The 25,724-nt window shown below is 48.0% G+C and overlaps 1 protein-coding gene across 5 annotated transcripts in view; it reads left to right on the top strand.

The window, feature by feature from the left end:
- The first annotated feature begins 14,259 nt into the window (after positions 1-14,259).
- The window catches only part of TMEM164 (transmembrane protein 164), a 153,882-nt gene continuing 142,417 nt past the window's right edge, over positions 14,260-25,724 (top strand). The window contains exons 1-2 of one of the 5 annotated variants that reach the window (XM_032329498.1): positions 14,260-14,319; positions 15,043-15,716. In XM_032329498.1, coding sequence (XP_032185389.1) covers positions 15,327-15,716 — 390 coding nt within the window. In that variant the 5' untranslated portion in view covers positions 14,260-14,319; positions 15,043-15,326. Of the gene's footprint in view, positions 14,320-14,578; positions 14,721-15,042; positions 15,717-25,724 lie in introns of those variants that run through there. The other 4 variants (XM_032329499.1, XM_032329497.1, XM_032329496.1 and 1 more) reach the window with 4 other exon arrangements.

Genomic DNA, 25,724 nt, shown 5'->3' on the forward strand with positions numbered 1-25,724 from the left:
TTATATACATGTTGTACCTGTACGGGTTGCAGTGTATGAGGTATTTGTGATCTGAGAAGTTGGGAAGCTGCTCCTTTGAAAAGTTGATGTTGAGCTCAGGAGGCCTGGTTTCTGTTCTTAGCCTTGGTGTGTATGAGCTTGTTGGTGACCTGGAACAATTCCCTACTTTTCTGGACTTCGTGCTTCTTTTCTAGCAAATGAGGGGGGTTGAACTTGGGTGTCTCTTCTAGCTTTTCCTCTTTGAAACAACAGTAACGACTAACACCTACAGTGACAGAGCGCTAACAATGTGCTAGGCACTGCTTGAGGCACTTACGGCATGGAGTAATTTATCTCACTTTAGCTCCATGATGTAGGTGATTTGTATTATCATCCCAGTCTACAGATGAGAAAACTGAGGCCCAGAGAAGTTAAAAGGCAGAGCTGGAATATGGAGCCATGCCTGTCTGGCTCAAGAAGCCATGCTTGTAACCAATACTGCAGCTGCTGTGTAGCGCTGACTTGGGGTACCACTCTGCTTTTCTGGCTCATTATGAAGGAGAGATGTCAGACTCTCTTAGTTCAGTGACTACTCAGTGACTTTCCAGGAACCTGGGGCTTTAGTCACTCTTCTTTGAGAAGGTCACTTGGAGTACACAGACTGGTGTGACATTCATGGCCTTATGTCCGGGCTCCCTCGGGTTCTTCCCACATTTCTTCTTGTCTCATCAAGGACATAGTTTTATAAATACCAGATTCCTTTTGTTAATCTCTTCCAGCAGTTCACTCTCAACACAGCTCTCTGCTATCTCTTCCTTTCCAATATTAGTTTAATATTCTTCATATCCAAGTGCTTTCTAGCCTGACAGATAAGGGAGAAATCATTGTGTGTGTGTATGTGTGTGTATTATCTCTGGCCAATAGTTAGTATTAAATTTCCTCTTTTTGGATCATGCCATTCAAAACAAAGCCCAACATACTTTTTGCTGCCTCATGAGTTCTAAGAATTTCTGATAGGAGCAGTGTGGAATCTGCTGGGTTCCCTGTTCCCAAAGCCCTCCTGTCTCCACAGTGCTCCCTTGGAGCCACATAACCCCCAATCTACAAGGCAGTGAATTTTGCCCCATCTCTGGGATCAACCCTGCCCTCCAGCAATTTAAGGGCCTCTAAGTCAATGCTCAGGTTCAAGTCAAGTCCTGCTATGACACAAACTTCATCCTGAGTCCAAGCCCCTTCTGTCTGTGTTCGGATTCTGGCCTTTCATTCCTGAGCATGTTTGGGCCTTGATAATTCTCCATAACTGGGAATCTGTTCTGTTCTGCCAGTTGTTTCCCATCCCCACTGAAGGAATTGGAATTCTCCAATGGCTGTGACTTTGCAAACTGTGACTTCCCCAGTGCTTCCTGTATCTCTGAACACCAAATGCTTCTAGAGTTCCCAGTGCTCTGTTTAACACACTTGTCAGGAAATTCCAAGTCCTGGTGCCCTGAAACTTACTCTACCTTTTGAATTAGTCCTTCTCTCTAGGGTGTGTTACATGAAAGGACAGGGACCAAATAGATGTTCTGATTTCCTGGGCGGTGTGGTTTATGCTGAGACATTGTTCAACATGTGGTCTGTGGACCAGCAGTATGAGTAGCACCTGAGAGCTTTTGAAAAATGCAGAAATTGGGCCCTGCCCCTAACCTGGTGGATGGGAATCTGCATTGTAAAAAGATCTGATCTACGGGTATTGGCTGACCCACTATCAATGGATCAAGTCAATGAAACAACATTTAAGCATCTTCTGCTTATAGGATCACTTACTCCATGAAGAACTCCATGAAGGGCAGAAAATTCATGTGCCCTATTCACTGTTGTATTTTCAGTGTCCAGAACAGTGCTTAGGCAGATGGTAAGGGCTCAATAATATTTGTTGAAGAAATGAGCAAAGGAAAGGATGAAGGGAGGAATTTTACCAACTAGGTGGCCTTGGAAAGTTGCTTAGATTCTCTGAGCCTCATCATTTTCTTCATCTGTAAAATAAAGCTTCATCTCTACTTCCAGGTATGAGGATTAGGCTAAAAAGTAGGTACAGAGTTGCTGAGATCTTTTTCTATGTGATACTGTTTGGAAGGTTCTTATTCGATCCATCTACTCATCCATTCATTCATTTAGCAAAAATTAATTGAAGATATGTGCCAGGCACTATTCTAAGGGCTGGTGAGTAGAGCAGTGAGTAAAATGAAGTCCCTGCTCCCAAGAAGTTTACATTGGGAAGAGACAGACATTAATCAACTAAAATTATAATATAGCAGATGGGGATATTTCTCAAGGGAAACAATAAACTGAGTAAAAACTCTCAGTAGATATAGCATTTGAGCAGAGACCTGCAGAAAGCAAAGGGATGATCTATGTGGATATCCAGGGAAAAAGTTTTCCAGGCAGATGCACAGCTAGTGCAATGGTCCAAAAGTGGAAATATGTGTGGTATGTTTAGGGAACATCAAAGAGACTAGTGTGACTGGGGCAGAATGCTAAAATTGCAAGAATGAGAGGGGGACCAAAATCATATAGGGCTTCGCAGGGCTTTGGCTTTCACTCTGAATGAAACTGAGAGCCATGGAAGAAGAGTCAGAGAGGAATTAAATTTTGAGTAAGTTGCTCTAGCTAGTAGGTTGAGTGAGAATAGACTTTAAGAGATTAAGGGCAGAGGGCCGCCTGGGTGGATCAGTCAGTTAAGCATCTGACTCTTGGTTTCTGCTCTGGTCATGATCTCGTGGTTGTGGGATAGAGCCCCACGTTGGGCTCTGCACTCAGTGTGGAATCTGCCTCAGATTCTTTCTCCCTCTCCCTCTGCCCCTCCCCCACTAAAATGAATGAATAAAATCTTAAAACATGAGAGAGATTAGGGGCAGAAAGAAGGAGCCCAGCTGGGAGGCTACTGCAGTAGTCAAATAGGAGATGATGGTGGCCAGGATCAGGGTGGTAGGACTGAGGTGGGGATACCCAGTCTGATTCTAATATTATTTTAAAGAAAAGTCTGATATGTTTTGCAGTCATCTTGGGGATGGGGTGTGGGGAAAAAAAGGAGTCAGGGATGACTCCAAGGTTTTTTTACTTCAGCAGTTGAAAGGATGGAGCTGCCATCAACAGAGATGGTAAGGATCGAAGGAGAACCAAGTTTGTGGAAGAGGGATAAGAAAATCTCAGTGTGTCACATTAAATGTGACTATTAGATCTCTAAGAGGGAAAGCTGAGTATGGAGTTGGAGAGACTGCATGTTGAGCTTAGGAAAGCTGGAACCTCTGATACAAATTTGGAAATCTTTAATGTATCCAGAGTAGTTGAAGCTATGGTGCCAGATGTGACCACCTAGGGGAAAGTATCAAGAAAATAAATAGTCTGAGATCTAAATTCTGGGGCAATGCAATGGTAGAGGTTGGGAATGAGAGGAGAAACCAAAAAAAGACACTGGGTAGGAGCAGCCAGGGGGCAGCTGGTGACAGAATATTGTCCTGCAAGCCGTGTGGAGAAGGTGTTTCAAGGGGGGAGTGTTTCTGTTTGGCATGCTGATGAAATATCAAGCAGGATGAGGACTAGGAATGGACCATTTGATCAGACAACATGGAGGTCCAACTGTGACCTGGGAAGAGCTACTTCGATGAAGTGGAAGACGCAGAAGCCTGATTGGAGATGATTCAAAGGAGAAGTGGAGAAAAATTAGAAACAGTGAATATAGACAGCTATTTTGAGGAATTTTGCTGTCACATGGAGAAGACAAATGGGACAGAAGCTGGGGGATCGGTGGTGGTGGGGATATGGGGTAAATGGAGGACTTGATTTTTGAAATGGTAGATGCTACAGCATGTAAATAGGAAAAAATTATTGATGCCAGAGAGGTGAGAATTTCTGGAGCCATGTGCTTAAGCAGGTGGGAGGAAGTGAGACTGAGGGTGTAAATGGAATTAGTGAAGGAGCCAGGATTTGAGTGAGCTCTCTCTTCCTTCAAAACCTCCTACTCTCCACCACCATGCTACAGGGCTACTTGGAGAATACCCATCAGACATCACCTGGAAGTTGGTTCTGCTCTTTTCATGGCATACCCAAGGATCTGCACTTGGGATTCAGGCCACCATTTCCACTTGCCTTTCATGAGGGGTAGAATTAAATTGAGGAAACATGATTTCAGCTTATCTTCTGATTCCTTAAAAGCCCTTCCGTCCCCCTATCTGATTTCATTTGTCACTATGGGGGAAAAAATGGGCTCTATAAGAAAGGCCAGTGACTATTCAATCTTATTTGTAATACTGGCCTAATGGGCAGATTGTAACAGTCGTCTGCCTTCTGTTTCTCCTCTCTTATCCTCTACAGAGCTCTAATGTTGCTCTTGCTGGTTATTATAGCAATGCAAGGAACCATAGTCATTTCTGCAGGTGCTTTTTTTACCTGCCCAGAAGAATAGGCAAGAATCTTGGCAGATGGGAGTAAGAAGGAGGGTGGGAAGCAGGGAAATGTCAGAACCACCCTGTTGGAATTGTGCTTTTCTGTAGGGTATGAGAACCCCCCAGGAAGTCCCCTTAGCAAAAGGCAAGTCATTTTCCCCACAAGGCAGCCAGATATAGATATGCTTACTCTGTGGGCTATTTGGAGTGGCTGGGATGGCCCATCCCAGAGATGTGAGCCAATGACAAGAGATGGACAAAGAATACGAGCCAGGTTTCCCAGTGAGGTGGCGCTATTTGAACATTTTAGGGTGTATTTGAAAGTAAATATATACAGATGTAGTGATTTAAAGGGGCACCTGCAATCCAATGTTCATAGCAGTAATGTCCACGATAGCCAAACTGTAGAAGGAGCTGAGATGTCCTTCAACAGGTGAATGGATAAAGAAGATGTGGTTCGTATATACAATGGAATATTACTCACTCATCAGAAAGGATGAATACCTACCATTTGCCTCAATGTTGATGGAACTGGAGGGTATTATGAGAAATGAATGAGTCAAGCAGAGAAAGGCAATTATCATATGATTTCAGTCATATGTGGAGTATAATAAATAACACAGAGGATCATAGGGGAAGGAAGGGAAAATTGAATGGGAAGAAATCAGAGAGGGAGACAAACCATGAGAGACTCTTGACTCCAGGAGACAAACTGAGGGCTGTGGAAAGGCAGATGGGTGGGGGATGGGGTAACTGGGTGATGGGCATTAATGAGGCCATGTGATGTGATAGGCACTGGGTGTCACATGCAACTGATGAATCGTTGAATTCTACCTCTGAAACTAATGATGTACTTTATGTTGGCTAATTAAATTTAAATTTAAAAAAGAAAGTATAATTTTCTGGGCCAAGGGAAAAGGGGAAGATAAGGAGAAGGTAAGGGAAGGAGACAGGGTAAGGAAGAGAAAAGAAAAAAGCAAGAAGGAAGGAGCAGTGACAGACATTTGGAGGGATGGCAGAAGAACAGTAAGTGAAAACCCAGGCTGATCCTGCCTGCTGCTAGCTATTTGGCCCCTTTTAGTCCTGGGTGCTGGCTATCATAAGATAGCCATTTTTTTTAAAGATTTTATTTATTTATCAGAGAGAGAGGGAGAGAGAGCGAGCACAGGCAGGCAGAATGGCAGGCAGAGGCAGAGGGAGAAGCAGGCTCCCCGCCGAGCAAGGAGCCCGATGCGGGACTCGATCCCAGGACGCTGGGATCATGACCTGAGCTGAAGGCAGCTGCTTAACCAACTGAGCCACCCAGGCGTCCCAAGATAGCCATTTTTGTCCTACCCCCTCCAGCTTGCATACATACACACACTTCTGTGTGAAACTTACGACTTCGAACATTTACATCAGAGCAAGAAGGAAAACCAGAAGTCATTTCTGGTCTAAATCTAAGTTATTCCTCGTGTCCTCTTCCTAGGTGTGGAGGGTCTTTTGACCAATGTATCCTTACCATCTGCTCCTAAGAACCACCTTGGCTGGCATCGATTAAAAATGCCATATATTAGAGAGCTCGAATAGTGCAATTGGAGCACAGAATTATGTTATTTATTTCTTAATTGAATCCTCTGCCTTTAGATGCTGGAAATGAGAATTAGTCAGAGTCTAATATCTCCAGAGATGTTTTCTTTCCAGGCAAGCCTGGTCTGTCTCCTATAGAAAACAGAATGAAATCTAATCTTCAGATGATGTGTTGAGAAAGGGGGGGAAAAGCAGACAGGGATAGGAGGGACCCCCAAAATGCAAATGGCCCTAGAGGGCAGATAAATCCTTTTTTTTTTTTTCCCCAGAAGCAGCATTTTGAAAAGATACCTTCCATTGATGGTTGACATGACCATCTCAAACAGATGACATGGCTGGGTTAAAATAAGCTCTGGTTATTGCAGTAGACCCAACTGAGGGAGACAAAATCCCGCCTAGGGCAAAAAGAGAATAAACACCACCATGAGATAGATCTCATTCTTTATATTTTTTCCATCTGTTTTTTTTCTTCTTCTTTCCTTCTTTTACCTCAAAAGAATTGAGGGGTGCCTGGGTGGCTCAGTCAGTTAAGTGGTCAACTCTTGATTTTGACTCAGGTCATGATCTCAGGGTCCTGAGATTAAGCCCTGCAATGGGCTGGGCTCTGTGCTGGGTTTAGAGCCTGCTTAAGATTCCCTCTTTCCCCCTCTCTCTGCTCCTCCTCACCCTGCTCATGCTTCTCTCTCTCTCCATCTCTAAAAGATAAATACATAAAAATTAAAAATTAAAATAATTAACTATTAATAGAGGCATGGATTCTGCACTCAGAATTGGAGTTCCTCTGATCTGTGAGGGAAAGAGAACTTTTTGGACCCACTCATCCACTCATCTCTCTCCTTTAGAAACTCAGGACCAAATCCTGTAGGTAAGAATTTTCCATTTGCTTTTTTTTTAAAATTAAACTCTTTACTTGAAGATAATTGTAGGTTCATGTGCAATTTCCTGTTACCCTCTTCATGATATATTTTTTTGTATGTGAAAAAAAAAACTTCATATGAGATCGACCCTCTTAGCAAATGTTTAAGTATGTAATACAGCATTGTTAATTACAGGCATGATGCTGTGCTATATTTACTTTCTAAAGTCCAGTCGCCTGTCACTCTTCACCTGCATGATGAAGTTCATAAATGATCTCCACGACCTCTGAAAACATAGGAAATGTCGCATCAGCGATGACCCATTCTGAAGCAGAAAAACAGAAAGATTCTGAGTCTTATGCTGTCACCGCATCTTATTAGTCACCTGCTGTGATAATAAATTGTACCTTTCCCTATATGGAGTTCCTGCAAATCGTCCAGAGTAAAGGAACCATCAGATATGGAAAGGAAAGGAATCTGTAATTGTGTGGGGGACTAACAGTACATCATGATCTCCATGGGTCAGAAAGAACAAATGGAGGGCTGATGAAGAGAATAGATGGAAGAAAACAGCAGAAGTGGCCCTTAAGTCAAGGCTTTGCCACAATGGGTCGCGCCAACAGGGGGAATGCATGCAGATAAACTAAGAAGCTGAGGATAGAATGCTCATTTTTTGAACTCTTGGTGTATATATGTGGTTAGCATGCTCTGGCATGTCCAATCCATCGGCAAAATGGGGACTCCTGTGTCTTATTTCCTCTGGTCTTTCTGCCTCTGTTTCCTTAGAAACAAATCCATCCATATCCGGAGAACCCCATCCAAGAGGGAACTGCTCTGAAGATATTCAGTCCCCAAGGGTTTTGAAAACAGATGCCAGCTATGCCAAATGAATCCTTGAAAGAGCAAATCATTACCTGATTTGAAGCAGCAAATAAAAAAGCATACCCATTTTGAAAGGTAGAACGTATCACCAAATGCGCAGATAATTAAAATCTTGTGATCATGAGGCTGAGATCCTGGGTGCAAACTCTGTGTGGCTCATTTGCCTCTCAACTCCCCAGGTCCAAACAGTAGAGAATGTACTCCTCTTCACAAATTAGTCCTCCACACCCAGTCAGTTCTTTTGCAAAAACAAGCCACAGGTCATGTGAGACTCTTTGGGCAGGAGGCAGGGTGGCGAGGGGGTCAGACTCTTCACTGGCACCTTAAGCTAATTACTTATTCTCTCTGTCTCTCTCTCTCTCCCCTTAAGCCTTGGTTTCCCTGGCCCCCAGGGCTGAGATAATTTAACACCTAACTACTCAATAAATGACAGTTGTTACTGTTTTTTCATTATCCTTAATAATGTTGTTATTCTCAGGTGTGGATTGAGACACTAAGTGTAAATTTGGAAGCTGATTGCTACTGCCGAGCTTCTCCTCACGAATTCTCAAAAGAGATGCAAATTCACCTGGCCCTGGATACTCTCTAACAGGCTCCATGCAGGGAGGGGAGGAGGGGGGTTTGTTATTATCAATACTCCTTCGTAATATCGTCAAATGAAGTCTATCTCTTTTCTTCAGTCTGGCTCCACCGCTGGAACAATGAAGGTAAAAGCTCCTGGGCTCCCCTTGAGCAGCCCAATGGCTTTATCTTCACTGTAACAGGGAGGAGATAGTGCCCTGACTGCTTATCTTACAAAGGGAGAAGAGCCAGGTTAGGGTAAGGGACTTGTCTAGAGCTAGAAAGGATGCGGTTACAGCTCTCAGAATCCTCCAGGGGTTCCCAGGCAAGCTTTCCAAAACTGCTTTCAGCATATTGATTTCCGACAGCGTTGCAATTCAGGAAAAGAGCAACTACAAACCGCCAGCTTGCCCACATCTCAAAATCAATCACACATGTACCAGATGCTTGGTTTTCTTTCCTTTCCTTTCTTCTTCCCCTGTAGGAAAGTGTGCGGTTCCTAATAACAGCACGGCTATGTTGTGCCGGGACAGGATGTCAGTTCCACCTGAGGCTACAGCTGCAAAAGGGCATTCAACAGAAAATTGGTCCACTTGACCTACTCGGGGTAGATTTGATTTTTACCTTGGGATTAAAGCATGAATTTTTTTGGAATTGAAAAGGGGGAAAATCCCTAAAGCAAACAGTTATGGAGTCCCTTACTTGCCAGACAGGGTGCTAGCTACTTTCCATATATATTACCACATTGATCCTCACCACCACCCTGCAAGGTAAATACTGCAAATAACATATACCACATAGGAAAAAAAAGGCTCTGAGAGGTTAAGTCACTTGCCTGGGGTTGCAAAAGCTCATTGTTGCCAAGGAATTGAATCCATGTGTATCTGATTTCAGGGCCAGTTCGTTCATTTACTTTGTTACTCCAATATTGATACATAAAACAATGTTGATACTTTCATGTTAATTTTGGCACTGGGTCTTAAAATATTTCCTGCAATACTCAACTTTTGTCCAAAAAAGGAATGTGCTTTTATGATTCTAATGCTCGAAAGATGATTTCTGTGAAATCTCAGCTATAAAATACCTGTTTGCACATTTTACCTGGCACATAGTGTCCCTTAATACGTATTTATTTAAAAAAAAAAAACAAACAAAAAACAGTAACGAAGGGTATGAGGAAATACAGCCAGGAGAAATGAGCCTCCCTCAGGAAGGTGCTGAGTCTGCCATTTCCACGCATCTGTGACTAACTTAGCCTTCAATGAATGGCTATATGCCTCTATTCAATGAAGCAATTCCTTCATTACCGCATCATGGTATAGACAAGAAAAGGGGTATCCAGGATTCCAGACTGCTGCCCGACTGTGTAACATCAGTTCTCCCACATTAACACTCCCCCATTATTTTCAGGGAATATTGACGCCGGAAGGGAATTTAGAGGCAGTGGCTGAAGTCCTTTCGGATTCCAAAAGACAGAGCTGATACCCAAGAAAGGGAGCGATTGGCCCAAGCTAGTCAAATCCAACTCAGGTGTCCTGACTGCCAGTCTCCTGTGCTTTCAACATAATACCGGGTTGTGTCAAGGGCGGAGGAAGCCGCCCAGGTCCTGAAGAGGGTCCTCCTTTGCCCAATATGCCACAGCAAATTTTTGGCTCTGCCTGAGCCTGGGACATTTAACTACAGACCTTTTTTTGGAACCCCTGGACAAAAGACAACCACCTGACTGCTTCATGACTTAAATAGCCAAATAATGCCAAACTGAATTTATGATGACAGAGTAAGTGGTAGCTTTGGGAACCACAAGCCAAGAAAACATTTTTCCACTGATGGTTAATGAACAGAATTAAGGGCAGGTTTACATTTGGAAGCTTGAGGACCAAATTTTCGTCTTGCACTTTTTCTTCAACTTGGCTCGGGATTTCCAGATTATAAATAAAAGCGTTAATAATGTCAGTTTCTGTTCAAAATTAGTTTGCCCCAAACAAAGACCATTTTTTGGGATATGTGTATGTGTCCTGTCACTGAAGTTTTTCTTTTCTTAGTTGGGATGTGACACATGTCCTTCTAAGTGGCTTCCCTTGTGAAAGCATAACTTTTCCACTACTTAAGATATAAGGATGATAATCTTTTGGATTCTATATCAGCAAGATTACAAAGAGCCTCATCTGTGTAATCTTCTTTGTCTCAGTCATATTCTTGTGAAACAGAGAGAGGTTGGGATTTGTACCTTTCTGCCAACTAGGAGGACAGCAAGTCAAGGCAGAAGTTCAAGGACCCAGGACAAATAGATATTTCCCATGTAAACGTCTCTTACAAAAGGGTAACTTCTCAGTTTTCAGAGCTTTTCTGGTGTCTGCTGTTTTTAAAATATAATCAGCCTAAACTACACTTTATGCCAAAGAGGTGGGGTGACAAGTTCTGCTTCCCTTTACCACCCTCCGGACATTTCTCCCCATAGATGAGTTTTGCCTGGTGTCGAACTACCCCATGAATTCTTCTTGCCCTCCCTTGCCTGGGCAGCTCACTCGATACTGTGTGAGATTAGCTCTTGTGGCGGTGATTTCTGTTTGCTTTCCTTGTATTTATTTATACCTCCCACAAGAACTGCTATCTAACCTTCCCTGTTTCGGAGTCACGTCCTCTGGGCTGGATTTTAAGCTCCTTGAAGGCAGAAATTGCCCACACGTCTAGCATATCCCTATGCACAGAACAGGGATTCAGTAAATATGGATGGAATGAATGCTGGTGTTGGATGAGTTGGCAGGGGGGAGAAGCTGTAAGCAGATAGTGAAGACAATGGCTTCTCTCTTCATTTTCCCCCGTACACATGCATTTTATTTTTACTGATAATACTTCATATAATATCAGGATTGTGCATTGTTCTTTGCTGGTGGGTGGTCATGCATGCATTTGACTTTCAGGTTAGACTGTGGGTAGAGGGACAGGAGTGGACTGGAAGAATAGAAAGGGCAGGGGGAGAAAAGGTCAGATGGCCAAGTCAAAGAGAAAGAGCTTTCTCTAGAAAGACTAGACTCTGGTCTAGTCCTCGTTCTGTTACTAATTTGTGTGATCTTGGGCAACTCACTTCACCTTTCTGAGCCTCCATCTGTCCACGGTACACAGTACATTATAATTTCTGCCACGGGAGGTCAGCTGAGCTCATACCTGGGAAGGTCCTTTGGACAAAAGAATTTAGGGTATTGTACCAGCAGGCTGAGGCTGGGGCCGGGTGGATCTGCTTTCTACTTTAGATTCAAACTGGATTTGGATGAAAAGGCTAGAAGGCTGAGTTCTGAGAATCATAGACTATCAGAGCCGGCAGATGTCTTAGAAACCATTCTAGTTCGACCTCCTCATTTTACCCGAGTACCCTGAAGCGGAGAGAGCTGATTTTCCCCCATGGTCTCCCTGAAGGGAGCTGGATTCCAGGTTGTCTTTTCACCGTGTCCTGCAAATCTCCACTTAAAAAGCAAAGTTCGTTTGCTCTTATCATTGGAGACAAGAAGCTCCTGGCCTGAGTCCCAGCAAGGAAACGATCGGGACATTTGTCTGAGTCTTTTCGGGTTTCTAAAATTTGACCCACCATTTCGGTTCATTTATTGCTCCCCTTTTACCCAGGGGGCGACAATCTCCTAGCATCTGTCTCAGCACCTCCCGTATTTGCCACTCTGCTAGGTGCGGTGAGGGGAGGCGACTAGGAAAGATTAAGACCCATCCCCTGCTGTCAGAGATCTGAGTGTGGGAGACCGGACGAACAATGCGAGAACAATGGGAGGCAGTCTGTGATTCAGGATAAAATGAGTAGTGCAGGCAGTAACTGGTATAGAAGTTCAAAGGAGGGAGAAAGCTCTGGGAGCTGGGGCTGGGGGCTGGGGAGCCAGCAGTGTCACAGGGGATCTGAAGGTTGGGTAGGACTGTTTATGTAGATGTGGGGGAGGGCACTAAACTCGAGGGTGTAGGCCCCCATGTGGACCAGTGCACGTGAATGCAGAACTGGGTGAAGATGATGGGTAGCATTCATTCACTTTCTTTGCAGAGGATACTACAGAGGGTTCCACAAAATTCAACTCATTTACAAGTGCATCACCCTAGGAATTGGAGGATAACCGATAGCCCTTCAGTGAATGGAAATTGAGGCACAAAGTGGTTCCCTAAGTGGCCTAGGGTGACGGGGCCAGTATAGGCAATTACAGCCCGGGGCCTAAAACCACTGGACTCTCCTACCTGTGAAAAAGAGGAATTCGGGACTCAAGTGTGGAAGTTGGCCGGGCTACAGTCATGAAAGAGGGTCATTTTGCAAACACAGGACCCCTCTAGGCCACATTGCCAACTGAGGTTCAGCATGAAAACTGGAGCAATTAATGAAGCCATTTACTGAATTTTATAACCTCATTCTCACTTCCTTGGAAAACGGAACTTGAGGTTTCTGCCAGGAGCCCCACAACCTGATCCTTAATGGTCCTTGGTTATGTTGCAGAGGATTTAACAAAGCACCTAAGGAGAATGGAGTGGCCCTAGAATTAATTCCTGTTTGTTGCTGTTCTTTATTAATTAGCACTCGAAGAGCCTCAGGCCTGTGGTGGAAACCATACAAAGCTTGGAATTAGGTAAGCTATCCTGCTCTGAAGCTCTTTTTGTCGGGAAAACCAGACTTGGAAAGGATGGAAGGACAATGGCCTGATAATACAGTAGATTGTGTTTTTATGTTTTGAGTCTGGCTTGCAGCCAACACCCGAAAGTGTTTCCTAGGCAAAGTGCCTAACTGTTTTTCTGGATATTCTCCTAACTCACTGTGAGTCTTCAATATTAAACCAACATGAGGTAGGTGATGAGGTCCCTGTCCTGCTTCCTTGTCCCAAGAAAAGCAAAGTCTGAGGATAGAAAGCAAGGCAGAGGGGGACGCTGTTCCAGTCAGAGGATCTTATCCCATTCCTGAGTCTGTCCAATACCCACACGGTCCTGGCTGGCCTTCAGGGTCAGGACACTCAGCCCCATGCGGGGTGGGAAGCAGCAGCTGCCTTGCAGGGACAGGGGAGGGGAAAAGGTCAGTGGAGCTCCTTTTGAGGCAGCAAGTCTACCACGGAGGGCATGGCAGGAGCAAAAGGGAGCAGGAGGGCCCGGAGAGGGAGTGGCTGTGGCCTAAGGTAAAGAGAGAAAAATGCTGGCGCAGACCCTAGGAGGTGGAAGAGCCCAGAGAAGAGGGCAAAGGGGCCTTCATCTTCAGGCTCTGAAGTGGGGAGTGGGACTGTGGCTAAAAAAAGGGAAGGGAAGGGGACATCATGGTCCCGCAGGAGTCTAGTTTCAGGACGGAAAGGAGGAGACGCGCCAAGGAGAAGGTCATACCCAGCAAACACCCCGCGAAGCCAAGCCGGCACTGCCGCTCGGCGCTAGACAGGCTTATTCATCCCCCAAGAGCCTGGGAAGGGCCTGCTGAGCGCCTACTGTGTGCTCGGCGGACGAAGACGCGCCGGGGGAACCGGGACACGGGAGTTGGAGTCGGCCAAAAAGGCTTCACGGAAGGGGCGAACTGTGTAGACGGCGCTGAAGGAAGGTGGAGGTGCACGCGTGCAGGCTGGAGGAGCGCGGAACGCGAGGCAGGCCGGGGAGGAGGGGAAGGAGGCGGGGACTGAGGCCTGAGGAGGGAGGAGGAAGGCGGCCGGGCGGAGGGACGGCGTGGAGGGAGGGTGGGAGGTGTGAACGGTGGGAGCGGTGGGGCGGGGGGAGCGCGGGAGGTCGCGGCGGGGAGGCGGCGAGGCGGGGCATTCGCAGCCCGAGGGCGTTGTGGGGGGGGCGCGAGGCTGCGCGGGACTCGGGGGGGGGGGGTTGGGAGGAGGAGGAGGAGGAGGAGTGGGGAGGAGAGAGGGAGGGGAAGAAGGAGGAAGCAAGCGCGGCCGCGGCAGGGGGAGGAAGACCGGGAGGAGGAGCCGCGCGCGGTGGCGGCGGCGGCGGCGGCGGCAACTGCGGCCGCCGGGGGAGCCGAGCGCCTGGGCGCGGGGAGCGCGGGGAGCCGAGCGGCCGCTGAGCCGGGGCCGCTGGCCGAGCTGCGGGTGAGTGGAGCCCCGAGGGGCGCGGCGGCCGGTTCCCGGGGCCGGGCGAGAGGCGCGGGCAGATGCGGCGCCGGGGCAGAGGGAGGGGGCCGGCCGAAGCCCAGCCCCCCGGCTGGCCCGGCCTCCCGCCTCCCCCTCCACTCCCCGCGGCTTCCTCCCGCCGCCGCTTGCGCCAGGGGGGCAGGTCCCGGGCGGGCCGAGGGCGGTGGGGGGGAGGTGCTGCCCGAGGGCGGGCGTCTGGGGCTGGGGGTGGAGCTGGGGGCTCGGGGGTGGACCCGGGGGCGGGAGGCCGGCCCGGGACGGCGCTAAATTGGCCGGAGAGGCCCCCTCGGCGGCGAAGTTGCTAGCTGGGGGCAGAGACGGCCACGCGGTTGCAGGAGTAAGCGATCCCCCTGTGGCGAGTGCGTGAGACGAGGAGTCCGGCGTCCCTGCCATCCCCCTCGCCCTCCCCGCCTGACTGGCTCCGCTAGCTCCTCTCCTGGCCTCCGCGTGTCCCCTCGCTCTCACCCGCGCTGCTCCCCGGTTGGCTCCCGCGGCGCTGCCGGCTCCCCTCGGCCCTCGCCCTGACCCTTCCGGCCTCCGGCTTCCCCTGACCCCCGCCTGCTTCGCCACTGCCCCTGTTCCCCTTTTCTGCCCTCGCTAGTTACCCCGCCCCGCTTCGTAATTCCCGATGCAATTGCCTCTTTGAGACCTTTTTTTTTTTTTTCCTCTCCTTCCTTTTAGATTGGCCAACGGCTCCTTTCAACCCTGCCTCGTTGGTGGCCACTGGAGAAGCGCGGGGGGCTCCCCAGGCAGCCGTGGGGACAAGTTAGAGCCAGCACTTGACCCCGGGCCCCGCGTGTAGCTTCCCTCCTCCCTGCCCTAGGTGCCCCGGTGTCCAGAGGGGGGCGGCGCGGGTGCGGGGGTGTGCCCTCCGTACATGTCCCAGCACCCGGGCAACCCTTGGGGCTTGTGTTCCATCTCGCTCTCGCTTCCGGCACGGTGGTCGAGGGGAACCACTTGGCATCATGTCCCGGTATAGCTACCAAAGTCTCCTGGACTGGCTCTATGGGGGCGTGGACCCCAGCTTTGCAGGCAATGGGGGCCCCGACTGTGCTGCCTTCCTCTCTTGGCAGCAGCGGCTGCTGGAAAGTGTGGTGGTCCTGACCCTGGCCCTGTTGGAGATCCTGGTGGCCCTGCGGCACATCCTGAGGCAGACGAAGGAGGACGGTAGGGGTGGCCGTGGCAGCCAGCCAGATAAGGTGACCCAGCGGCCAGAGGAAGGCAAGGAGAGCCTGAGCAAGAATCTGCTCTTAGTAGCCCTGTGCCTGACCTTCGGGGTGGAGGTGGGCTTTAAGTTCGCCACCAAGACCGTCATCTACCTGCTCAACCCTTGTCACCTGGTCACCATGATGCATGTGAGTCCGTTGACTTTTTCCCCCCCGGCAGCCGTAGCGATAAGAGTCATTTTGTGTGCTCAGGACACTCGGAAGTGTAGGGCACTTCATCCTTCGGGAAGTGGGACCCTTAAAAATGTTTTCCAAGAGTGGCTGGTTTTGTGTGGATTCCAGATTTGGCTTCCTCTAACCTTTGCACAATGTGTCAGCCCTGCAGTGGAGGTGAGGAACATAGTGATAGAGCCCTAGGAACCCACTGGCATGCTGGTAGTCTGTCAGCCCCCCACCCCAGCCCAGCCCTGCCCAGGCCTTTCACAATCTGGAAGTGCAGCCCCAGCCAGGTGCCCTTTCTGGGTCACATCTGGGGACCACAGCCTGCCCCCATCTCCTCTGCTGCAGTTAATTTCCCAGAGGCCTGATGACACTCTTTCCTGGAGGTAGTCATGTAGGGTTTCTTGTCTCCACTGTGGTACTTTGGGGAAAATACTTTAATGGGTTTCCCTTAATGACTCTTTCATTTGGAGGTTTTAGCTCTTAGGGCAAGGTCTGCCTTTGAACTCTGAGCCCCTACTAAGTGCGCTCTGAAACAGGCTGACTTCTGAACTTCGGGTTGGTGGCCTCTATTCCATGGTGAGAGGGTGTTTATTTTTTGCAGACCTCTCCATCTTTTTGCTCGTACTCTATTTCCTGTGGTCATGGTCTGGGGTGTTCAGAGAGCTGTTTTCTTTACCTCCCATTAGCGGTACTAAGAGAAACAAATGGGATTGAAAAGGAAAGTTGCCAGATACATAAAAATAATCTGGGTGAGCACCAAGAGTGAGACTGTCTTTCTGTACTCAGCCTGTGTGGAGAGATGTTCTAAAACTATAAAATCATGGAGGAGAAGGAAGAGGAGGAAAGGAAAAAAAATCTTTTTTAGATTTCAGGCTGTGAGAAACCTGGTGTGTTTTATTCAGGGACGGTTTGGAAACCTGTCATTAGCGTCTTTATTGCTTTTTATATTTGTAGAAGTTTATTCTCAGGAGACTTGTGACAACCCTGTGTGGGGCACGAGGTTGAGATTATTATGTTGGTTTTACAGGCCTGGTGGGGCCCAGGGACCAGAGGTCACTCACCTGCAGCCAAAAGATGAATTAGCATCAGAGTTGGAAAGCTAACCCACCCTCTTTGGGGTTGCAGGCTGTCAGTAGAATGAAAGGGCTGTGGGGGGCGGGGCGCCGGAGGCTGAGGCTGATCTGCATGGCGCGGCCTACTTGTGGCTCCGATGCTTGCTGGGTCTGTGTTCCAGGTACTCTTGATTGCAGGTTCCTGGCCTCAGTTTCCTAATCTGTAAAATGTACTCAGTGGCCTAGCGGCCCTTTTGGTCTTTGCAGATGTGGCAGGGAGGTGCGGATAGCTGTGGAATAAAGAGGCTGTTATTGGTGGGGTGGCTGTCATCACCGAGCAGGGCTGGAGGGAAGCATTTTTTTTTTTTTTGCATTTCTTTTTTTTTTTAAGAGAGGGTTTCTTGGGATGTGATGCCATTCACAGGAAGCCCATGGCTCTCCCAGCTAGACTTTCTGGGTAAATTTGAGCCAGTCCTCTTTCTTTCTTTTGTATGAATGGGCTTTTTGTTAATGAGAGGAAACAACACATCTCAGCCGCTGCTACGTGAGGCTCTTGGGACAGGAGTGCTTTTTTTGGATGGCAGGTGGTGAGGGTCAGAGGGTGCCTCTTCTACAAAGGGGTCTTGAGCCCTCTGGCAGCCGCATATCTAGAAGGTCAACAAAGGACTAAATTCAGCCTGACTGGGGCTGCTGCTGGTGGGATGACATCAAACCTGGCAGCACCAGGCTTTTCAGTGGAAAGGTTTTTAGAAGCTTTTACAAGCCTCTGGAGACTTGGTGCTGGCGTTAATTAGTTGTGCAACTTTGAGGAAAAGTCCGCTTGCTGGGCCTCAGTTTGCCCATCTGCACAGTGAGACAGAGCTGCATTCCCAGGTCAGGGCAGTCAGCGTTCTCTGATTCTTTTCTCCTTAAGCAGTGGCCAGGGAAGCAACCGAGAGGTTCTCTGGAGATGCTGCTGGCTTCCGTGTGTGGGAAAAGGAAACTTGTTTCTTCTTTGCTGAGGTCAGGGGGCCTTGTTCATCTTTGTTTCCTGTATCTCCCGGGTAAAGTCAACCTGACCAGGCTACCCTTGGATGCACGTGTAGATGATGATGGTATGTAGGGCTGGCAGAGGAGTGGACACTTGGGTGGGGGGGGGGGTGGCACTCTAGGGACTGATTCCTGTCACCTGTACTCTTTCTTTTGTCCTGTGCTTCGCTTCAACTCTGAAGGCCTAGGGTGGAAGCAGAGAACAGAGTCAGGCTAAGGAATTCTTGATCCCAAACAGGATTATTCTCCTTTACTCTTTTCTGCTGTCACAAAGCAGAATAAATAGTCATTTAAATAGTCTCCTCAGGCCTGCTGTGGGCTGCAGCCTTCGGTCAGTCCCACAGCCTGTACCCTACCTATGGCTGGCTCTTCCTGGGAAGCAGGGAAGCTGGGATTTTTGAAAGTTGGTATGAGTCCTTGAAGACAAATGAACTGCAGATGGTTGGAAACCGTTTTCTGACTTGACTGCAGCGAGGACTAAGGATAACTCGTCTGGTTAATCATACCTCACACTTCCCTGACACTTTAGTGTTTATGAGGCCCTTCCACTGACATGATCTTGTGCAGGGCTGCGCTAGGTTAGCTGGGGCCTGGAAAGAAAGACGTTGAAATGTTTCCTTTGGCTGTGTATATTCCAGAGGGGTGATGTTGAGTACAGAGAAATGCTTTGGCAAGTGAACTTGCTGAATTAGGCTACATGATGGCAGGACATTCTGTGGAGTTCAGAGGTCCTGAAAAGGCAAGGGAGACATTGGCTGAAATGAAAGGGACAGCTTAGCAGAAACATTTCTGATGTGTTTCTTGCCACAGGATGATTCCATTTGGGCTTCGTAGAAAGGCCTTGTTCCTCAGAGTCTATGTCCGTTTCTAACAAGGACGGTACTGCTTTAGGCCAGGAAGTGGGAGACTTGGAGGGAAATTGGTTCGTCTCCTCATCTCTCATTTTTTCAGTTCGTAAAGTATTTATTCCCAAGGCCTTTTTAAACAGCCCCTCATCATGGCCGTGCTGCTCTTGGGTGACTGCCAGCCTCAGAAGCAGAAGGAAGGGCCATTCTTGCGGCCGAGTTCTGGTCTTGATTGATATTCCTGCTGTACGGTTTGGTTTTGGTCTCATCTGCTTTTCAAAGGCCCCAGGACTGTGGATGACAGCGCTTTGTGTCCTCTGAGTGCCAGCATCTCCCCTGTCAGCGTAAGCCAGGACGTGTGAGGGTTCCCGGGAGCACCAGGCCCCACACACCGTGGTTGGGCCCCTCGGCGAATATCTGTGGTGGTTACCAATCACCAGTACATATTTCTTCAGGCATCGCTACTTCCCTCCTGCGTGTTATTTTGGGCAGGTAGGAGTGATAAGGAATGAATTTACTCCGTGATTATGCTAATTGCCCCAAATACCCCAGCAAGTTAGTAGCAGAGGTGGCTTTAGGACTGGGCTGCGTGGGAATGGAGGCCTCAGCAGAAAAAGATTCTCAGAGCTACTCAAGTCCCAAAGTCTACAACTTCTCAGCGGGAGTGTTAAAACGCTAGACATTTGACTACTTGTATCTTGGAAAGGCTGGGGTTCTTCAACTCGTGACCCTTTATCACCCTTGGGTCCAGTTATCACGTCTCTGTCTTAGGGACAGAACAGAAAGATGCCACTAATGGGATCTTTTATGGTTTCATACAAATTTTTTTTTTTAGATTTGTTTTTGCTCTGGGGGTCCTATCTTCTTTTACACTCTATTCCAAGTCTAATTTCCACCCAATGTGGCTGGCGTTCTTTTGCTTCACTGTTTGATTATCCTACTTCCTCCTTCCTTGCTCAAAGTGGAAGAATGGCACAGATTCAAAATGGTGCTGAGCTTTTTGTGATACCTTTTGGAACGGCCTGAATAAACAGTGGAGTGTTCCATTCGCCCCGTCTTGGATTTGTTCTAGAGAAGGACCTGATGGATTGGAGAATGGGGCATTTTGTGACCCCCACCACCCCCGACTCCTTGACTTGAGAGACCAGCCACACCTCCTCATCCCCATCTGTTGTCTGGAGTGCGGATAACAGCTTCTGCTTGGAATTGACGTCGGTGGGCAAATGGGTACAATGACAGCTTATCAGATGGACTGTCCTGTGTCACGAGTCTAGGGGGACACGAGAAGATGATGTTTATGTGGGCCTCAGCAGTGAGGCATGACATTCTTTTTTAGTTTGTTTTATTTCTCCCCCAAGGAAATGTGCAGAGAATTTTTCCACCTTCCGTTGTTACGGTCTTTTGGGGGCGTCCATTTTAAGGAGAAGTGGTGTGGATTGGTGGATCAAACACCCCACAGACGGCCCTGGGATTGACCCTTATGATGCGAGTTTGGCTCATGGCTTGCTATGGGAACCTGAGCAAATGATCTCATCTTTTCCTGTCTCCGCCTTCTCGGTGAAACCGGCTGTGTGGAAGGGGAGAGCATTTTAAGCCTCTGAGTGACTGTGGTCACTTAAACAGAGAAGCTGGGCAGAGCTGATCAGAGCTGGCAGATGAGATGTGTGTATGTATATGCATACGTATATGTATATATATATTTTTAATCTCACACTCAGAAACTGACAAACCTCAACTCCTTTGCATCTTTGTTAGCTTTTGGAATTCATTCCTCTAAGCATTTCTGGTGCTTTTTTCCGGTTCCCAGCCCACGCCTGCATACCCTCCTAAGGTACAGCCTCTGAAACTGGGCACTGCGCCCCCATCAGTCCATCTCCAGCACCTGCTGATCCAGCCCAGTGTGGCACCTGTTTTAAGTACCAGTATGTTGCTGGCTCCTGCCCACGGGGTGCTGACCCAGCCCCGAGTCCAGTTATTCCAGTCATTCTGGTAACACCTTCTGTCTCCCTTTGTCAACCCTCCGCACATTTCTCAGACTCTTTGGCTGGTTGATATATACCTTTGTATACTTTTAGGTAATTTTGTGTTTGGCTTGTTTTTGCATGTTTGTTCAGTCTCCACCATTAGCGCAAACAGATTTTTCTTTAATGGAAAGGAGTAGTGTTTTTTTTTTTTTTACACCCTTTGTAACTCCCTGCAGAGGTTAATACAATACCGTATGTGTACATTATTAGTTGTTTAATGTGTACCGGGATAATGCTGACTGACTGACTGACAGACCTATCTTTTTTTACTTTTTTTTGTTGTTGTTGTTGTTGTTGTTGCTGTTTCCCTCTGGAGGTCCTATGTTCCCTTGAGGTCTGATGGGCAGGGCTTCTGTGTCTCTTGTGCCCATTAGGAGAATCTTCTGTCTGGTTTTTGAAATAGCCAGAGGAGAGAGGTGGTTTCGGCTCTGGCTCACACAAATTTTCTGTTGAATTTCCATCACAAAGAACCGGTTATGAGACCTATGGCCTGCTCTCTGCCCAAAGTATCTGCTTGCTTTCATCCTAGTGAAGAAATTATGCTGTTGGATCTTGATCTTAATCCCTTGGCAGACATCTGGACGGGTCTACTTTCCTCTTTTCCTTCCTTAATATCCTATAAATTAAAGAAATGTTATTAGGCTAGTGACTCAGTTTCCATCTCTTTCTGGATTTTTCTGTGGGTAGCTCATTGTCATCTTGCCTCTTTGAAGTACCCTTTAGAGGAAGAGCCAGGTTTGTCAACTTCTCTTGGTCTTTCAGCTCTTTTTTTTTTTTTTTTTTGATACTTTCATTTTTTTCAGCTTTATTGAGGTATTATTGACAAAGAAAGTTGTGTCGGGCCTGGTTAGTACTTGGATGGGAGACAAAGAAAGTTGTAAGGTACTTAAAGCATACAACGTGATGATTTGATGTACACACATTGTAAAAGGCAGAGTGGACATGAAGAGACTGTGCCTGGGGAGCGAAGTGATTCTGGAGCTTTCTTTGTGAAAGGTGCCCTTGGAAACATTATAATGCAGATGCCTGGCTTTCTACGCCACCGCTGACTCTGAGTAGGTAGAGGATGAGGAAGGGAATCTGCATTTATTACAAGCTCCCTAGTAATTCTGATGCTGGTGAGCCTTAGACCCTATGTTGAGAAACATTATCTAGTAGCTACATTATCTAGTAGCTAAAGTATTGGGTGGCACGTTGGTTTGGAAGCTCCTCCTGACTGGCGTGAATCTGGGTGTCCTATGGACCGGGCATTTAGCCTCCTGGCAGAGCCTCAGTGTATATTATGCAGGCGTTAAATAATGTGGCTGCAGTTAGAAGTGGAGGGCCCCCAGTTATTGTGAGGTAGATTTTAAGGTAGCTTTGGCATTCCAGTGGCTTGTTTGGTGAGTGGGAGTTCTGTCACTGAAGTATTTCAGCCAGGCCACCATCATCTTCCAGTCCTTCTACATTCCCTCCCTCCCTTGCAGTCTCTAAGGTCGCTGGCAACCCAGGGGAGGAGATATCGACAAATATTTGTTGCATGCTAACTCTCAGTTTGCAGGACACCTGTTTGATTGATTGATTGATTGATTTTAAGGAGGGGGAGAGGAAGGGAAGGGCAGAGAAAAAAGCCTTAAATCCCAGGCAGGCTCCAAACCCAGTGTGGAGCCCTACGCAGGGCTCCATCTCACTACCCTGAGATCATGATCTGAGCCAAAATCAGGGCAGTCGCTTAACCGATTGACTGAGCCACCCAGGCGCTCCAGGACACTTGTTTTAAAGGCTCACAGGAATTTATTCATTCTTGCACCCATTCAGCAACTATTTTTCAAATGCCTGTTGTGTGTGATACACTGTGCCAGCTGCTGGGGACTCAAAGATAAATAAGAAACATTCTTTCCCCTCTTGTTGTTCAGTTTAGATGAGACAGGAAGGAGAGCAACTAAGTAACAATATTATAGGTACAGTAACAGATTTGAACAAAACAGAGCACAAAGGGTCTGGGTGTTTTGTTTGTTTGTTTTTACCTACTGCAATTAAGGAAGGCCTTCTAGAAGAGGTGACCTTCGAGCTGGCTCATGAAGGAAATAGGTGTACAAGAGCAGGGACTCGTTTGTTTGTTTTCTATTCTAGGGCCTCTAATAGGCCCTGGCTCATAGTAGGTGCTCAGTAAACACATGGGAATGAATGGGTAGGTGTTCGTTGGGTGTGGCAGGAGGGAAGGGAGTTGCAGGCATAGGAACCAATATATATGCAAAGCACAAGAAAGCATCTCGACTGTAACACAGAGTCATTCCCACGTGATTATCACAGGGCATATCGCATCTTATTTCTCCCTTGGCGAACTGAATAAAACTCCAGAACTGCTCTGTCATTTCTGCGCCGTTGATAAGACAACAGCATTTGCTCATCAGTGCTCAGGCGGGAGCTCTTGTGAGCTGGAGCATTGAGTTCCTTGTCCTGTCCCAAGCCCTGTCAAGGACAGACACAAAGAACATTGATGAGAGCGAGCAGGCATTAAATACAGGAAATGAGCTAGCAGGCATCCCACCTGTGACCAGAAGATAATTTTTAGCAGCTCCTGGGATGGTTGCTATCCCCCAGTAAGATCCACAGCAGAACTGAACTCATGCAATGTGATGCTACCGTGCTGCCTTTCCTTTTCCTATTCCTTCTGCCCTGCTTCCAGGTCTCTCCTCCAGCCCCGCCCATCCAAGCTTGCCCCCTTCCAGAATAATCCAGGTTGTACAACAATCCCTTCTGCAGTCCAGAAATGCCCGTTCCATCAGAGGAGGTGATGTCCACAGGGGAGTGAAGAAGAAAACAGTTCCATTGAAGAGGTTCATACTGAAGCATGAATGGCTCATAGACCCAACTGGGAGTGGGGGAAAGGATTTTTTTTATTAAAGATTTTATTTTTTTATTAGAGAGCGAGAGAGAGAGAGCAAGCGTGTGAGTGGGGTGAGGGGGGTGGGAAGAAGGAGAAGGGGAAGCAGGCTCCCAGCTGAGGAAGGAGCCCCATGTGGGGCTTGATTCCAGGACCGGGAGATCATGACCTGAGCCCAAGGCAGTTGCTTCACCGAGTGAGCCACCCAGGTGCCCTGGGAGATGATTTTTCTAAAGGGCCTCACTACCCCAACATGATCTTAAATTGGTGGGGTACGTCCCAATGTTTACGAGCAGGTGGCCTTTCCCATGTTCCTTGCCCAAGGTTTGGCCCCCCTCCCCCAAGAACAGAGATTTTCTTGCCACCCTACTGGCTGACCACCCAGGGGAAGTCTTCCTGCTTGGATGTAGCAGTTCAGTCTGAAGGCTTGGGGAGGACTTCTCCTCTCCTGGGTCTCAGCCCCCTCTGTTTACTTAGCTGCTTCTCAGGGAAAGGGCTGCCAGCTGAACAGGGCATGGCTTGCCCATCCATCAGCACACAGTATGTCAGGGGACCTGGACCTGTTGCCTGCTTGAGATCCTGAAGTGGAGGGTTTGGGGCATCTCTCAGTTAGCGGTGCTTCCTTTCTAGGAGCTGTTGGAGGAAATGCTGGAGGGAAGAAGGTAGGATGAGTTTTGTCCTGGGCCTGGAGGTTCTCAGGGCCGGGAATGGACAGCAGGAGCCAGGAGGTTGGAGAGCTCTGCCCTGTGGGCAGGTGTTTAGGAGGGTAGAAGAGGGAGAGGCAGAATCCCCTGGAGGAGAGTGCAGGAAGCACAAGACCATTCTAATTCCATCCCGATGCCTTCCGTCTCCCCGTCTCTATCACATATCCGTGGTGGTATAAACTCAGGGTGTATTTTGCCTGTGTGTTGAATCGCCTTTGCCAATCGACCAGCTGTGTTTGCTGAAAGACTCTGACTGCCTGTGCTCTGGCTGTTGCTGGCAAAGAGACATTTCATTCAGGTGCTGATTAAATAAGGCGCAGAGCCAGATTGCACAGTAAGGCCCTTAACTATGGCTCTGGGAGCCCTGGGTAAACACTTATTAGATGTTCTGGGCAGAGCAGTAGCCGAGGCTGCTGGATCTGAGGGGCTTTCTTCAGAAGTCGGGTGGAGATGAAGATGGGGGTGAGGAGAGGCTTCTGGAAAGGGTCTTGCTCCTCTTGTCCTAGCTGAATCCTATTCGAATTGACATGGAAGGGCTAGATAGGCTTCCTCATTGGCCTTTACTTGCCAGATTGTGACTGGGCCACTGGAAGGAGCCTGAGTAAGTAGGGCAGCAGAAATGCCTCCTTTTCCTAGTGTGAGTTCAGCTGAGTGGCTCGAATCTTTGGACTGTATTCCCCAGGTTTGCATTTGAGCTGCCTTACCACGTGATGTTAGACATATTACTTGACCGCGTTGAACCTCAGTTTCTCTCATCGGTAAAATGGGAATAGTAGTATCTCCCTAGGGTTGTTGTGAGGATTTACCGAAATATATTCAGCATTTAGGGGACATTGTGGCTCGCTGTGAGCATGCAGTAAATGCCAGCAGTTTCTCATAGTAGCACTATTACTTCAGTGTGTTTCAAGGCAGCAGTGGTGTTCTGGGTGAGAGCCTAGAGTCTAGGGTGGTAAAGGCCCGGGTTCAAATCTTATCACCAGCTGTCTAACCCTGGGCAAGTTACTTCACCTCTCCGAGCCTCTGTTGCCATATGTGTAATGTGGACTAATAACCATACCTACCTACCCTGCCGGGCTGTTGTGAAGATGAAGTGGGAGAAAAGGAGAAAACACTCCTAAAGCACTTAAGATAGTATCTGGCACATAGTTAAACATTTAGTCAGTTTCAGCTGTGATGAAGAAGATGCCAGCAAGGACCATCATCATTATTATGGCTGCTGCTCCTGGGAGCTTGGGTGCCTGATGTTGGGATGAGACGAGAAGGGAAGCTCATTTAAGAAAAGCTCTCCGGGCATCTTCGTTTCACATCATGGACAAAAATACTGGTTGCAGGATGTTAGTGGCCAGGTAATCTCCTTGCGGCAGGGTTGCTTGGCTGCCTGAGGCCTAAGGACAGCTTCTTGGGTAATTTGAAAAGTTACTTGTGGGGCGCCTGGGTGGCTCAGTGGGTTAAGCG

Source organism: Mustela erminea, chromosome X (assembly GCF_009829155.1).
Source record: "Mustela erminea isolate mMusErm1 chromosome X, mMusErm1.Pri, whole genome shotgun sequence".
In the NCBI taxonomy this organism is placed as follows: Eukaryota; Metazoa; Chordata; class Mammalia; order Carnivora; family Mustelidae; genus Mustela; species Mustela erminea.